At 40.6% G+C, this 16,727-nt stretch overlaps 1 protein-coding gene across 1 annotated transcript in view; it reads right to left on the reverse strand.

Moving 5' to 3' along the window:
- The window catches only part of ralgapa1 (Ral GTPase activating protein catalytic subunit alpha 1), a 101,854-nt gene that overhangs the window by 71,106 nt on the left and 14,021 nt on the right, over positions 1-16,727 (reverse strand). The window contains exons 11-18 of the mRNA XM_080012759.1: positions 14,992-15,162; positions 14,198-14,269; positions 11,532-11,680; positions 7,536-7,659; positions 4,416-4,562; positions 2,901-3,003; positions 1,586-1,741; positions 595-744 (exon numbers count right to left, since the gene is read on the reverse strand). Coding sequence (XP_079868885.1) covers positions 595-744; positions 1,586-1,741; positions 2,901-3,003; positions 4,416-4,562; positions 7,536-7,659; positions 11,532-11,680; positions 14,198-14,269; positions 14,992-15,162 — 1,072 coding nt within the window. The remainder of the gene's footprint in view (positions 1-594; positions 745-1,585; positions 1,742-2,900; positions 3,004-4,415; positions 4,563-7,535; positions 7,660-11,531; positions 11,681-14,197; positions 14,270-14,991; positions 15,163-16,727) is intronic.

Raw genomic sequence — 16,727 nt, forward strand, 5'->3', positions numbered from 1 at the left:
CCCTAAAGGCACGGGCAGAAATAAAAACAAACAAACACTAGTGGCGAGGTTTGGGACAGACAGGAGGGTTCATCAATATCAAAGTCATCCTTCTTGGCCAGAATCAGAGGGGCATCAGAGATCTTCAGATGGACACGTGCAAGACGGAAAAGCAAGTCGGGAAATACCACCGGGAGGACAAATTGCATGCAGAAAATGATGACATTTCAGGCCAGACTTTGAGACTTTGACACAGAGCTAAACCAAAAAAAACAACGGTGTGGCGACAGTAGGGCTGGGCAACGCATGGTTATAATGTCGATATTGCGATACGATTCAACAGTATCGCGATGTTGTGAAAAGACCATCAACACCTCTAGCCGCTTGGTAATTATATCTGCATCACTCATGATTGTTTCTTGTGTGCGAGTATCTTATGTGACATCTCGTCAGCATCGCCCAGCCCTAGGTGATAGCCAATCAGGTGGTGTCGTAGACCGACAGAATAACCACAAGTCCAATGGAAGACAGACGAGCAAAGCAGGCGGATGTTTCCAGGGGAGCATGTGGTCGGGCAGACGGTACAGAGAGGCAGGCAGTGCGGACAGTGTGTACCTGCCAGCTGGTCGGCTAGGGGAGGCAGTAAAGGGTGGTGGTGGTGGTGGAGGAGGACAGGAAGAGGCGGAGCCAGAGCAGGAGCGCTCTTAGCACTGCGGATAAAGGCGGAGGACAGCAGAGAGTCCCCCGTAGAGCAGCTACGCAGAGCTGGGTTTAGGGGAGGGGGGTTTATAGAGTAAAAAATGGAAAGAGAAAGACACAGAGGAGGAAAATGGGAGGAGGGAAAAAGAGGAGTGTATCGGGGAGAGAAGCAGAGACGGGCAATGCGCCGGAAGGAAAGAGAAGAAAGTGAGGAAAGTTACGAGAGCGGGAAAGAGGAGAAGAGGAAAGAGAGCGAAAGACAGATATGGAGGACGTGGGGGACAGGTCAGAAGAGGAGTGAGTCAGGGTTAGAAAGGGTTATGGGCTGGCAACTGAGCCCAAGCTGACACCACTGTCATCAAAAAAAACATTTGTCCGAAAATAGCCAGATAGAATATTCTACTTTAAGTGGATTGAGCAAGAATGCAGAAAAGCCTATGCGACCGTGCCGATGCGGAATTTGGAGAACTCTAAAGCAAATTTTTCTTTTGGTTAATTTAGTTTATTGGATTTCATAGAAAAGGCACATCATTTGAGAACAAAATTTGATTTAGTTTAGAACATTTGGCGTCCAGCCTTTGTTTGATGATGTTTTTTTCTTAAGGGGCAAGAAACAATGCCGGCTGGGTTCCGTGGAGAGACAGGTGAGTGGCCGCTTCCAGAAAACACACACACTCTTGATATTCCAGACAGGTTAAAAGGCCAAACTCTCGATAGAACACACATTAGGGGTTCTGTATCTGTCATGTGAACTCCATGGACACACACACACACACACACACAATTCACACACACACACACTCACACACACACACACACACACACACACACACACAACACACACACACTACACACACACACACACACACACACACACCACAACGGGGGGGGGGGGGGATGACTGAACCGATGGTCTTCTGGCGTACCGATGCTCCTGGCCTCTCTCTATTCCGGGGGGAGCCGGCCGTGGTGGCGCTGCGCTGCCTCATGGCCGCCACCTGGCCAGGGCTGGTCCCTGCTCCAGCCCTTGAGAAGGAACGGTCCACAGACTGCCGCTGGCCCTCTGAGCCCTATACCTGGATGGAGGGGGGGGGGGTCAAAGCAGCTTCTTCCCTACACTGACTCGACCCATTCAGTCAACTGGGATTTACCAAGTTGAGCAGTTGTTTTTGGGGGTTTTTTTCTCAGTCATCGTACATTACAATAACAGGATAAAACAGATAGCAGCTTACAAAATTCACACAGGGGATAACATTTTAAACGAGGAATTATAAATAAGGGAAATATATTAAATAATATGTTTTTTATATGTGTGAATGGTCCTCGTCCCAGGCACTGACAACGAACATGGCTCTCCGTGCGCCCCTGTTCCTCCAAATACAACAACATAAAAACAGTGTGGGGGCGGGTGTACGGAGGAACGGGGGCACGAGCAGTGGATGGGTATTGTTAAGATTTTTAACAGGTACATGTACTACTACTCTTAGTTACTGCTTATTGATCCAGTACTTTTGACGGCACTCTAATCCGTTCTTTTTTTTATTTTAAGAGAAAAACGAATTCAGAGCAGAATAAACACTGCTTTATTTTCCTGCGCATTTGCACATAAAGAGAGGGGGTGGCGATATGGGGGCGCAATCGGCTGCTCATCTGCTCTCGGTCAGTCGTCATTGTCCCTCACTCACAGCAGGGTCTCCTCGTGTGTGTGAGAGGCAGGCAGAGGCAGCTGGCCCCGCCCCCCCTCACCACATATCTCCGGCGATGGAGAGAGGAGAGAGAGAGAGGAGGGGGAGAGAGAGAGAGAGGGGGGGGAGAGAGAGAGGGGAGAAGAGAGAGACGAGAGAGAGAGAGAGAAGAGAGAGAGAGAGAGAGAGAGAGAGAGAGAGAGAGAGAGAGAGAGAGAGAGAGAGAGAGAGAGAGAGAGAGAGAAGAGAGGAGAGAGAGAGAGAGAGAGAGAGAGAGAGAGAGAGAGAGAGAGAGGAGGTCTCTTCTGATAATAGCGAAAATGCTTCTTTGATGAATATCTTAATGTAATTGCAAGTTAGAAACAGGTTATATAACCTAAATAAATAGAAAATCTATTTTATTAATTTCTCCATACCACTAACAGTACCTCACGTCAGAGCTTGTGGATACTACAATCTTTAATAATTTAGCCCCGGGGCCCATTTAATACCGGGTCTCGGGGCCCGTTCCTCAGTGGCCCCGCCCCGCTTAGACACCAAAAATAGCACCTTTTCCTTTGTGTTTCTTCTGCTTCTGTTCGCTGAGTTTGTCCAGGGGCAGCTCGTTCAAGTCCACACTGTACAGGTTCCTGGCCAGAACCTGGGACAACACACGCACACACGCACGCACAGTGAACCAGGTGACGATAACATGTTACTCGAGCCCGAGAGTCAATTTTATTTTTTTGTTTTGGTATTTTATTTCTGTTTTATTTATTTAGGATTTTTTTTAAGAATCAAAAGTTCATTGCTATTTAAAAGGGTGTACTTGCATTATTATTGTATTATATTATCATTATATCAGTGTCAAAAAATAGTCTTAAAATGACAATAATATTGTTTAATTATCTATAACTATTTCAGGGACAACATATTATCCAACAAAAGTAGTTATTGTGACAGGCCTGCTCGGCGACACACGCAGCAACCGGCGAAATGGACGGTCGGAAGAAAAGGAAAGGTGGAGCAGAGAGGGAGAGAATAAAAAGGAAAAAGCGTCCCTTTGCCACAGACGCAGCTAAACGCTGCAAAATTAGATACATGTTTACCAGCAAGGGACCAGGTCAGCGAAAAACACAAGCTAAAACCCAACCACATAATATTTTTGTAAGGTTTTTTTTTTTGACAAATGGATTTTTAACTGGCTCCCAAGGGTGAAAGAAAATTTGCTGTGAGGTAAAGCTTTTGTACAGAGGCATGTTTTTTGGACTTTCGTATTATACTTGCAGTTAAGTAGCACTGTTCAATTTCAATGACTCAGTGTATAGATGTGTTTTTTTAATAATTTTGTGCTGTTTGCTTTATGTACACCATTGAGTGCGCATTATAATGTTTTTCTTGTCGTGGAGTGCTTTTTGGACTTTTGTATTAAACTTACTTACATTGTTGTAGCTTATGTTCAATTTCAGTAAACGTGAGTGTGTGAAGTTCTTTGATATTTTTGATATGCTTAATGCTTGAAAATAAAGATAATCATTTGAACATTTGATTTAACTCTGCATCTCATTCACTATTTTGAAAAGTGAAGGCTAATTGTTTTTTGTGTTTAGCCTTGTACATTTGTATGTGCTATGATTGGCGTATTCCTTGTGAGTTTTTGAGTTTTCAAGCCATAGCAACTTGAAAACTCACTATTCAGATAGGCTACTTGATAGTCAGCCCCAAATGTTTGTATTTTGTAATCTAGATAACTTTCCTCTCAGATGAAGATATGGGCCAAAACTAACTTGTCTGGTACCCATTAGATAAACAAACAGGGTGAGCCTTCAAAATGAGAGGTCTGGTGGTTTGTGTGAACAGGGTGACCTGGGATGGAGTCAAATTCCCGGCTTGAATTATTGTTTCAGTCCACCCCTGCTCATTACCCCCCCCCCCCCCCCATGCATTTATCAGAGCTTGGCACTCATTTGTCATCTAACTTCTTCTATTTTCAGGGTGGAGAGAGCCAGGTATTTTGGGAATATAAACACATTTTAACATACAGTCGTGTATTAGCCTGACTCGTGGGGTTACCTTGGTGAGGGTCTCCATGGTGAGGGACCACTCAGTGACCAACTCCTCCCAGCAGGTTAGTGAGGAGAGCACGGAGAGCAGGTCGTCCCACAGCTCCCGGCTGATATAGACGTTGAGGTTCCCCTTGATCCAGGCCACGATCAGGGTCTGGAGGGAGGCAGTGATATGGGGGATCGACGCTTTTTGTTAAATGGTTTGCAAGAGATTTTGTTTATAGTTTGGTGAGTAAGTGATGCGTGGGGCCCACAGTCTGCCATTTTCAAAACAAAATAATTCTCAATTCATCCCAAATCTGGCACAAATCCAACCAGTTGTCCTGGGAAATTATGTGTTTTGGGTTGATAAATGATATATGCAATAATAGTCAAGTTAGGTCAAGTCACACTTTATTTATAAAGCGCATTTCATACCAGGGCAACACAATGCGCTTTACAAAGAAATACAATCAAGAACATATATAGCATACAGAGCACACACACAAATCTCACAACATAGAGAACACATGCACGTGCACACACACACACACAAACACACACAGACAGAAGTCAGCCATTGACTGTCGTGAACAGCAAGGTTTTTAACCTGCTTTTAAAAGTATTCAGTGAGGGGGCCTCTCTCAGGTCCTCAGGCAGGGTGTTCCATTTACTTGGGGCATAGATACAGAAGGCAGCCCCTCCTGCTTTAGAGTTAGTATGAGGGATAGTTAAAAGAGCACTGCCTGTGGACCTGAGAGTTCTTGCTGCTTAATGTATAATTAGCATTTATTTTATATACTGTGGTGCAAGGCCATTTATAGCTTTATATACAAGTAGCATAATCTTAAAATCAATCTTAGTTTTAACCGGGAGCCAATGTAGAGAAATAATCTCTCGAACGTGAATTTGAACTTAAGAACAGGTGTAATGTGTTCACATTTTTTTTGTCCCAGTGAGAACATGTGCAGCTGCATTTTGGATTAACTGTAGTCGCTGGACAGCTGATTTCGGGAAGCTGGTGAATAGGCCGTTACAGTAGTCCAATCTTGTCGTTATGAATGCATGGATTAATTTTTCACAGTCTGCTTTTGACACCAAGCCTCTTAAGTTTTAAATGTATTTTTGATGGTAGAAGGCTGATTTTGTGATGTAATTGATATGGATCTTAAAATGTAGATCGCCGTCTATGATTACACCCAGATTTCTGGCTTCATCCTTGCTCTCCATGGACAGAGAACTGAGATTCAATTTTCAATGCAAATTTCTGTCTCTGAGCCTTTCCACCAAAGATGAGTATATCTGTTTTATCTTTGTTCAGTTGTAAAAAGTTCTGTGACATCCATGCATTAATATCATTAATACACTGAGTGAGGGAGTGTATGGGGAGTAGGTCATCAGGAGATAGGGATATGTACAGCTGTAAATCATGTGCATAATTATGGTAATTTATTTTGTGTTTCTTTATAAATATGTGCAAGTTGGGGAGCATATAGAGGTTAAACAGTAATGGGCCACGGGAACCATGGGGCACTCCACATATAATATACACTTTGTTTGACACAAAATCCCCAATGGACACAAGGAACTGCCTCTCCTGTAGGTAGGTTCTGAACCAGTTTAGAGCCGGGCCAGAAAGGCCGACCCATTTTTGTAATCTCGCTAGTAAAATAGGATGGTCAACAGTGTCAAAGGCAGCACTGAGATCCAAGAGCAGAAGAACAGATAGTTTTTTAGCATCAGTGTTTATACGCCGATCATTCACAACTTTAATAAGTGCTGTTTCTGTGTTATGGTGAGGTCGAAAACCCAATTGATAAGTGTCTAAAAGGCTGTTTGAGGTTAGATAGTTGTTAAGCTGAAGGTAAACTGTTTTTTCAAGTATTTTGCTGAGGAACGGCAGGTTGGAAATGGGCCTGTAGCCGGCAATAACTGTTGCATCGACATTGCTCTTCTTCACGAGTGGTTCAATGACAGCTGTTTTAAATGCTACAGGGAATATACCTGATTGAAGAGAGCCGTTTAAAATTTCTAATACCTCATGTGCTAGGCAGTTAAAAACTGTTTTAAGAAATGTGGTAGGGAGCGGGTCCAGGCAGCAGGTGGGGGACCTGAGCTGACCAACAATATCATCCAGTTTTTTTTATGCCTATGGGGACGAAGTGAGACATGGCAGCAGTCATAAGACTGGAGAACTGGGGAACTGAAGGGTAGGTTCATTTCTGGATGTTGAGGTAACAATATTCTGTCTGGGAGCTATAATTTTGTTACTGAAGAATGTGGCGAACGCTTCACATTTTTCAGTGTGGAGTAATAAGTCGATCAACAGTGGAGAAGAGCACTTTACTATTGTTGATATTTTCATTAATAATCGTTGAGAAGAAAGACTGTCTTGCCTGTTTAATACATACCAGAGATGTGGACTCACGGCGACTCTAATCACTGTTTGAGTTGACAGCTTGAGTTGACAGAAAATAAATGACTTGCAACTCGACTTGGAAGTTAAAGACTCGTGACTTGACTCACAAGTTGGTGTTAATTTTAGACACATTATTTAAATTATTCACCATAAAAAAGTTCTAATTAAATATAAATTAAAACAAGCAATATTTTTTTGATTGAGAGGAAATTAAGAAATAAATTAGCTTTTATAATATTATTTGTTTTTGTTTGATTATATTTATTTCACTCAATATCAATATTTATATCACAAATTGAATTCGTTGTGACACTTTTTGAACTGGTTAGATAGATTGGCCAATAATATCATTATTAGACAGGTACTAATACTTTGTCTTTTCTCTTTATAAAGACCGGATACTGCAGATAAGGCTGCAGTACCTTTGGGGGGAAAAAAGTGACTTGACTTGGGACATGACTTGACTTATCTAAGGACCCGACTTGACCGGACATAACCTGTGACTTGACTTGACCAAGGAAAAATGACTTGAGACTTACTTGTGACTTGGATTAGACGGGCTTGGTCACATGTCTGATATATACAAAGTATGGCCTCTATTTACTGATTAGCCAAACAACCACAGGGATTAAGAAATTCTACAATACATTCTTACATATTTTTCAGATAAGGACTCTTTTTTTAGCAGCGACATTCCCAGACGGTTTTGGGCAGTCGACAGTGGCGTACCTGGAAGATGGCTCCAGCCAGCCTGCCGGACAGCGTGTTGCTCTTCTTCCCCTGCGGCATGATGGAGGGAGGCCTCTTCATCACGGACTCTGTCACCCTCAGCAGCACCAGGAGGATCTGCTCCCTAACACACACACACGTTCAAGATAACACACAATAATAACCATTACACAATGCTAATGTTTTTGTATCTATGTCTGTGTGAGCATTCTAATGAAACATGATATAAATGAAGATGGCAACGTTGGGTGTTTTCTTACGTAATGTGTTGAATAATTCCATATTCATCATGAAAAGTTGTAACCCCCACAATACAAAATAACCACCACATTATTTAATTATCTAAAGTTATTATAAATTGTGACAAACCTAATATTGTGTTCAATGAGTTTATTACAAAAGCGAGCTTTTATTACATAATACAAATGCCCAATTTATGACATTTGGTCAAGTTATTACAAAAAAAATGCGGCATTATTATGTAATGTGTTGCCATGTGCCTGGTCAAGTTGTTTATGTAAATGTCAAATTGTTTGTCAGATTTTATTGTTGACTTTAGTGTTGTTGTGCATTTTACCGAGCGCAGTCTTCAGTACAGATATTAAAATGATCTAGTGTGTGTTTAATTATTTCTGGCAGATAGTCAGGTAATGTAGTGTAGACTGCCTTTATCGTGGAGCTGTTAATTTATGTCTTTGACGCCAAGCCATTGACAGGGTTCATTCTGGCATTACAATATGAAATCCAAGGACCTTCAAGCACTTTTTTAAACACTCATTTTCCATTATCAAGGACATCATGCAAAACAAATAATACATTTTCAATGTGATCATTATTAATTAAAATATAATATTAATCTCTTTGATATCTACTATTATAAGTGTCTATTACATTTCTATTTAATTAAATGTACATTTCCACGGCATCACCCCAGTTGTTTCCAGAGTTCAAACCGAGAAGAAACAGAACTAAGACAAGAGGAAAAATGTAGTATCTTAAACAAAACCTGGGGCAATATCAAAGGTTTTCAATTATCATGTTTTTTCAAGGACTTTTCAAGCACTTCAGCACAATGGGGCTATTTTCAAGGTATTCCAGGACTAGACGGCGAATGTGCTGTGCAGCACTGAAACTTGAAACTGAAACAGATCTTAAAAAATGTTTTTTTATCGTCTCAAATGTCAGACTTTTTGAGAGACTTATATACACTAATGTGTGAATGTTAAAGACTTGCGGACAGTCTTTAACAGCCTTTATCGTGGAGCTGTTAATTTATGTCTTTGACGCCAAAGCCATTGACAGGGTTCATTCTGGAATTACAAAATGAAATTCAGGGACTTTCAAGTACTTATTTAAGCACTATTTTTTCATCTTCATGGACACAAAACATATAATAATAATAATAATAATAATAATAATAATAATAACAATAATAATAATAACAAATAATACATTTTCAATATAATATCAATTTATAAAAATAGTATATAATATATAAGTCTCACTGTCTATCATTTACATTCGTATATTTATTATATCTATACATCTATTATTAATCTCATTGTCATCTACTATTATAAGTGTATTTCCAACCATGCTGGATTCAATCTATGTATAACAAAGGGTGACTATCACAGGTTTTCAGTGATCACATTTTTTCAAGGGCTTTTTAAGCACTTCAGGACAAAAGGAGCAATTTTCAAGGTATTCCAGCACTTGAACTTCTCAGGATGAAATTCAAACACTTAAAGTAACGCAAGGACCTGGGAAGAACCCTGATTGAAGAAATTAGTTGACATTTAATGCAAATCTCTTTCACGTCAGGGAGCCAAAGATAATCAAAGGAAACAATACTGAAGTCAAGGTATATATATTTGTTTAACAATAACAATATTATATCAGACATGTGATTAGCAAAGGAAAAAAAACAGGAAAATATACAGAGCGGGAGGAGGGGGTCGATGGCTCTGGGGAGCCTAAGAGAGACCCTCATAAAGTCCCATAACAATAGAGAGCAACAGGGAGACGTGCCTGACACGTCAAGGGGCACGGGGCTCTTTTTGTTTCTGTCAATTAGGAAATGGATGAAAATAAATATATCTAAATTAAAAACACACAGGGGCGAATTAACAAAAGGAATCCGAGTTTGCACCCACAAACGGTCAAATGCACCCCTAACTGCGCTACCACGCAAATAGCGTCTCGGTACTCCGGTGCTATTTGCACATATTAAAATTAGGTATTATGTATACAATTAGTGCAAAATTGGCTCCTTGATATGCATATTTAAATTATTAACATCTGCAGAGCTGGTGCAGCGTGGTTTGAAGCCCATTGATAAGGGGTGTCACATCCAGACTTTCCAGTGATTTGTAAATAATATTTTAACATTATTTTTATAATTATTATTACTGTCAAGGCTTCCGAATGTAGCAATACCATGAACAGTAGCAGTCCGTGGTGCGCTTCAAAAGCAACTTGTTGAAACTTTAAATAATTTACTGTACAAATTGACATTAAACTCAAAAAATATAAAAAAAAAAACAATTAAAAGTTATATGTAACAGCAATAGAGTGGTCAAAATTGGCAGCGAACCACAGATGGCAATGAACTTCATAGTATGGACAATTGACAGCTCTGGGCCGCTGCACCTGAAAGGCCACTACACACCACCACACAGAAATCAAGAACCTCAACAACCCTGTTTGTCTCCTTATTGTTAACAATGGTAAATACAAATTTACATTTAAATTTCCATTTAAAAGTAGCTCTCCACCCGATAAGGGCCGAGTCATGCTCATTATGTAGACTGTCTGTCTACAAAGATAAGAAATGGTTTTTATATTGTAACAGCTATATGTTGACAAATTTGACCAAACTTCTATAAAAAAATTATAAAACTAAAGACATTTCCTGCATATTTGTATTTTAGTTCGTTTTGTAAGTACACAATATCATTTCAGCTATTTTTTTCTGTGTAGTTTTAACTTAAAATATTTTGTTCACACCTAGTTTTAGTTTTTAGTTTAGTTTTAGTTAACTGTACAGGGACGCAAACATATGTATGGTGAATAAAGGTCTTAAACATACTTATGGTGGTTTCCGATGGTTTTCCGGGTTCCCATGCACGCATCACTTCCGAAACGCATTACAGTATTCCGAGACACGAATGCAGCACTGCTTTGAAGTGCTTTCAACTGGAGACTAGAGCCCAGTCCGCGTCTTAGTTCTAACGTGATACCAGAGGACGAGTCCACCAGTGAATCAATGGCGTTCTCTCAGATGGATAAAAAATATATATATATACTAAAAAGGGTCGCCACACCGTCTGCGAACGTTGTGGTGCAAGATAACACAGGACACCTCCAGAGGTCTTGTGGAGTCCATGCCTTGACCGGTCAGAGCTGTTTTGGGGGCATGAGGGGGACCTGCACAATATTAGGCAGGTGGTTTTAATGTTGTGGCTGATCAGTGGATACAAGTTAGTTAAAGTGAATCACACATAGCTGCGTCTAAAACACCAACGGGTTGGTAAACGCCAGTAAATAGTCGGCGCTGTAAACGCCTCTTACTGGCAGTTCCCCCTTTTTAGAGTGAAATCCCAATGATTATGTTATTTCTCCCAGCGAGTTCTCCCTTGTACTCATTAGCAGAGCCAAGATGGCGCCAGTCGCCTTCCTCCCGCTCACTGCTGTGCTTTTAAAATCGGCATGTTGAGCTTAGGCCGAACGCAAACAAATATCCTTGCGGACACTTGGAAAGGAAAGAAAATGTTTCCGCCCTTTAGCATATAGCTGTCCTCAAATCCTCTCCATTTCACTTGGGCAGCTCATACACCCCCCCCCAAAAAAAAAAATAGTACGGATCCGCATGATTAACGTGGGTCACATTTTCAGGTCGGAAAATACGGAATTCTGGATTAGTCCAGAATCTACTCCCCTGATAAATATTAGTATGGATATGAATAATCTTGCCTCCACCCCCATGTGCATTACCAGGTCTTCTGGTCCATCGTCTCATGCATGACGAGGCTTCGGTAGATGTTGAGGACCCTCTTGCACATGTCCACGTGCTCCTCCAGAAGGATCTTCACATCGTTGGTGGGCTCCAGCAGGAACACGTTTGAAGAGTGGGTGATGAACACCTGGAAAGAAGGTGAAAAACCCCAAATACTTATATTCAAGTCGAGGTACCAATGTATCACGATACAGTATATGGCTGGCGATTCAATATGTATTGTGATTTTTAAGTATTGAGATTCTACAAGTATTGCAATATTACGATTTATTTTAATATTGGGATGTGAGTTGAATCATCCACTTCTACAGACTGTATATCATGAAGCATACAGTGTTTCCAAAAACAATGCACATCACATGTCAGTCAGTCTTTCTGACTTTTATTTTAGCAGCATCATATACTGCATTGGAAAGTGGTCAATAAAATGTACATGTACAATAGAATGAATGAAAAAATCGATACTTTTTGAACAGTGGTAGTCTAGTCAATTGTAGGGTATACTGTGATATGGCGGGTGGAGATTCTCTCGCTTCACTGTGCGGAGACCCCCTCTCTCTCTGCGGAGAGTGAGTCTGTGCATCTTTTGGTCATTAGATTTTCCTTTCAGAAACAAGTATTAAAGAACATTGAGCATCCAAGGGAAAAATGCATGGAGCAAAGTGCGCCCCAAACGCTCTCTCTCCATGTGTAATGCGCAATTTGCGTCTTGTCTCCCTCTTCCTCTGCATTTTTCCCATGGGTGCTCGACCTTCTCCGGTATCGGCGGCTGTGGTGCAGGTTGTATCCCCGTGGACTGTCCGCCATGTTCTGCTTTCTCGCTTCAGCTTTGTTTATCTTGAAAAGGACATAACGTCACATTACTCAGACATTATAACTATAAAAGCGGTAACTTCTTTCCACCTCCGCGTACACTAAAATCAAGCAACTGAATTTGAATTAGATTGATTCAGGCATTAAAAAAATCGTAAAAAACAAAATCTCGATACGTAAGTGAATACATTTTTTCCCCCCACCCCTATAGACTACCAGGGATCGACATTAACACTTGCCCGGGGCAAGTTAACTCTGTGTTCGGGCAAGTCAAACGCCTCATGCAGCTGTCTGATCAGGCAAGGGAAACATAAATGTGATCTCTAATGTAACGTTATCTGAAAATGAACTGTAAAGTGTATCGCTGAAACTGAGTTTTTTTGAGTTGAGCTGCGTGTGTGAGTGGGGGGGGGGGTCTTAATTAATGCCCACTCCATGAAATACGCTGCTTAGATCCTTGTGGAGGTCAAGTTTAGCAATGTTGGTAGTTTTTAGCTTTGATGGCTTGCTTTAGCAGTGGCTATATGTCGCGACTTGACCAATGTGTATTGATTGCACCTTTAAATAGGGATGCACGGATTGCAAAATTCTGGCCCGATACCATTGTTTAAAATAACAATTTGGCCGATAGCCAATATTATTATACCTTTTTTATTTTATTTTGTTTTTGTTGTTATTTATTCCACCTTGTGCCAGGGAAACAAAAAAATCTTCATTACAAAAAAATAACTCAACTCAGCCCTTCGCAATTGCATCTTGTATGTATGAAAAACCTTTAATATAACCTTCTTTCACATGACAACGATACTTTTTGTGAAAAATAAGTGTTTTTTCCAAAAGCCTTTCTAGCCTACTATACTACCTTGTCAATGAGAATAAATGTTCAGTACTTACATAGTACTGAACATAGACAAATCAATGAAATGCAATTAAATGTAAATGTAAACGGGATTAGAAAAGCAATAAAGTAAAAACAATCAAATCAATAATCAAAGTTAAAATAATTTAACATTTTGTTGTCCTCCACGACGGAATTACAGCCGGATGGGACGTAGCTACTGTACAGACATGGAGAAAGCGTGGCGCCGACTTTCCTACGCATGTCTGCTGTAGTGATGGGAGTTAAAGCTCTTTGACAGGAATTGGATCTTATGGCTCCATTCGTTTCTGAGAGTATGTTTTTACCACTGCTATTTGTTTATTTTTATAATACAAAATATTTATATAAAATAATATAAGTACTATAATTAGTTATTTTTTGGCAGAACAGGTGTACAACACAAATGTTCACACAAATAATAAATATAATAGTAAAATAACCTTTAAAAAGAAAAAATGAAAGTAATGCTATTACTTTGATAATTTTAACCTATAATAGGATAAAACTGAACCTTTGTGCTAAAGCCCACTGTGTGTGCCTTCGCTTTGTGAACCTGACGTGACAGTGTGTGTGCTCCTTTTCAGCCAGGGCACCTCCCGACGAGGGAGGACCATAGGCCTTTGGAGGAGGAAACTTTTGCAAATAGCACAAAAACTTGGCAAAAAAAAAACAGCCCGTCACACAGCAAAACACGATTCCCTTCGTTCCTACAATTGCACCCAGCTCGCTTCCTCTCCCCTGCCCCGCCCGCCCCGCCCGCCCCCAGAGATAAGAGATAAACAAGAGATAAACATCGGCCACTGCCGATAAATGTCATCTTATTTGCAGATAGGCCGATGGCAGTCAACAAGGCGAATATTGGTAGATACAGATGAACGGCCAATAAATTGGTGAATCCCTGCTTTAAATCGGTGAGTTGGAACAGACCCAAAGTGTTTGTAAGTACTATACCTGCACAGTGGTTTGGACTCCAGCGTGGACACTGTACTCAAGCAACTCACTGTCGGTCGTCTTGTTCATACCCTACACACACACACACACACACACACACACACACACACACACACACACACACACACACACACACACACACACACACACACACACATGTTCTATACATTCTCCATGATTTTTTTTTGTTTTGTTTCTACACAACAGCAAAAATAAATAAATTTGTATATAGAATATATGAGTATATAGTTAAGGCATAAAATAATGCTAAACGTAGGCCTATAACATTTCTGACATCAAGGTACTTTCCCATGGCATTATTACAAAAACATTTAAACATTTCATTTGCATACTCATTCAACAAATCAATAACTTTTATCAGTGTAGAACCCAGACCGCTTAGACATTTCTGGTTTATAATGCCACTACCCTGCCATATTTTTATTTTTATTGTGTACGATTTAATTTTTCAGGTCTATACTGCTTGTATGTCCAAAATGAACAGTTTATTTTACACTATACTGCTATATTTTATTGCGTACAGCTTATTACAGTACACAACAGTACCATTTATTGTACGCTTGACGTTTTGCTCCAGACATTGACTTTTTTTTATATATTAATATTCCATTCTACCGCCCCCCATCCCCCGTGAGCTTCCTCTCATGTCTGTTCAGGCTAAACTACAGTGCAGACTCTTATCGACTGAGGTGAGACAAAATGCTCCGCTCCATCACCAGGAGAACTAAACCATCGTAGAGACGTGCGATTAAGGTTTTTTCTTCCACCGTCACCTCGTCCTCGTGCAGTGAGCCCACGTCCACGCTGTTGGCTGCCGCCACGGGGTACGGGCCCTCCTCTGGCTCCTTCATGAACACAGGCTTGTCCTCCATGGAGATCCACTCTTGGTAGACGCGCACCACCTTGCGCATGGCGGCCGCTTCGCACATGGGCAGGAGGAAGGCCTGTGGAGGGGGGGACATCTCCAAAATGTTAATACTTGAATGTCAATGTGAAAAATCCCTTAATCACAAAATCACAAAATCATAATCACTTTACTGAAGTGATTCGATTCACTTCTACAGAAATACTGATAAATTTTGATAAGAGTATAGCTATCCACTTAGATATGAAAATAAAATGGCTTTAACAATAAACACCAAACTAGACAGTGAATGTGCTGTGCAGCAACAGATCTTAAAAAAAAAAATGTTTTATGGACTCATATGACAGTTTCAGTGTTTATTCTGGCATTACAAAATGAAATTCAAGTACTTTTTTTTTTTTTTTTGAAACACTATTTTTTTTCATTTTTAAAGGACAAAACAAATAATACATTTTTATGTGATCTTTATTAATTAAAATCTCTCTCTCTCTCTCAACGCAGAGAAATGGCGACTGCTTAATTTTCTAGTCGGGGAAGCGAAGATGGCCATCTACCTCACGAGAAGGAACAAACTGAGGGGAAAGGAGAGTGTTTTAGGAAGAGTGTTTGTAGCGCTGGTCAGGGCCAGAGTCTTGATTGATTTTAACTTTCACAGACTGATGAAGAGTCTGGACGTCTTCATCAAGCTGTGGTGTTTTAATGACGCCATCTGTTCCCTGGTGGAGGACGACCTGTGCTTCCAGTCTGTTTTCAACGTGTAGGACTCTGTTAGTGAACCAAGTGTGTTTGTTGTATTGTCTGTAACTGTGAACTAGAGAAATTGTTAAAATAAAGATGCTTTAAAAATCAAAAAAATCTCTCTCTCTCTCTCTCTCTCTCTCTCTCTCTCTCTCTCTCTCTCTCTCTCTCTCTCTCTCTCTCTCTCTCTCTCTCTCTCTCTCTCTCTCTCTCTCTCTCTCTCTCTCTCTCTCTCTCTCTCTCTCTCTCTCTCTCTCTCTCTCTCTCTCTCCACCTAGTTCACTGTGTGTGGAGCTGCTGAGCCTCGCCCAAGGTGTGACAGAAGCAGCGCGACCAGAAATGACAGCAAAACGTGTCTCAACATAGTTGTTTTTTTTCTCTGTTCATTCCACTCAGTTACATTAATTTGTAAAATGTTTACACAACACATAATGCAAGTAAAACATTCTTTATTTGGGGATTTAGAAATATATTTATGTCTTTTACATACTTATGAGTAGTTATTGATATAAAAAACAGATTGATACAGACCGCAGCAAGTTATTTTGATTGTAAATTCCTACGTGACTTGAACGCAGCATCTGTCGGAGTAACAGTGGCAGAGTCCACCGTGGATTCTAGCGTAGCTAAAACTAAGCCGGGGACTATGATCATGGTCACTGTGAAAACTCCAAAAGTTAAGGGGGAGATCACGATGTCAGAGGATTCTTCTGTTTGCCGAGGTACTGTTTAGGTTTTGTCACGTTGATACTTGGATTAGCAGCGTCGCTCCCCGGCACTGTGAAAAAATGCAAAAGTCTTCAAATTGTAGGGAAAACCCTGCTGTTTATTCTGGCATCGTGTTGTGGCTAAAATGTTGGTGACATTCTTAAAGTAAACAAACATTGCTCAATTCATTCGAACAGC

Source organism: Zeus faber (assembly GCF_960531495.2).
Source record: "Zeus faber genome assembly, chromosome: 13".
In the NCBI taxonomy this organism is placed as follows: Eukaryota; Metazoa; Chordata; class Actinopteri; order Zeiformes; family Zeidae; genus Zeus; species Zeus faber.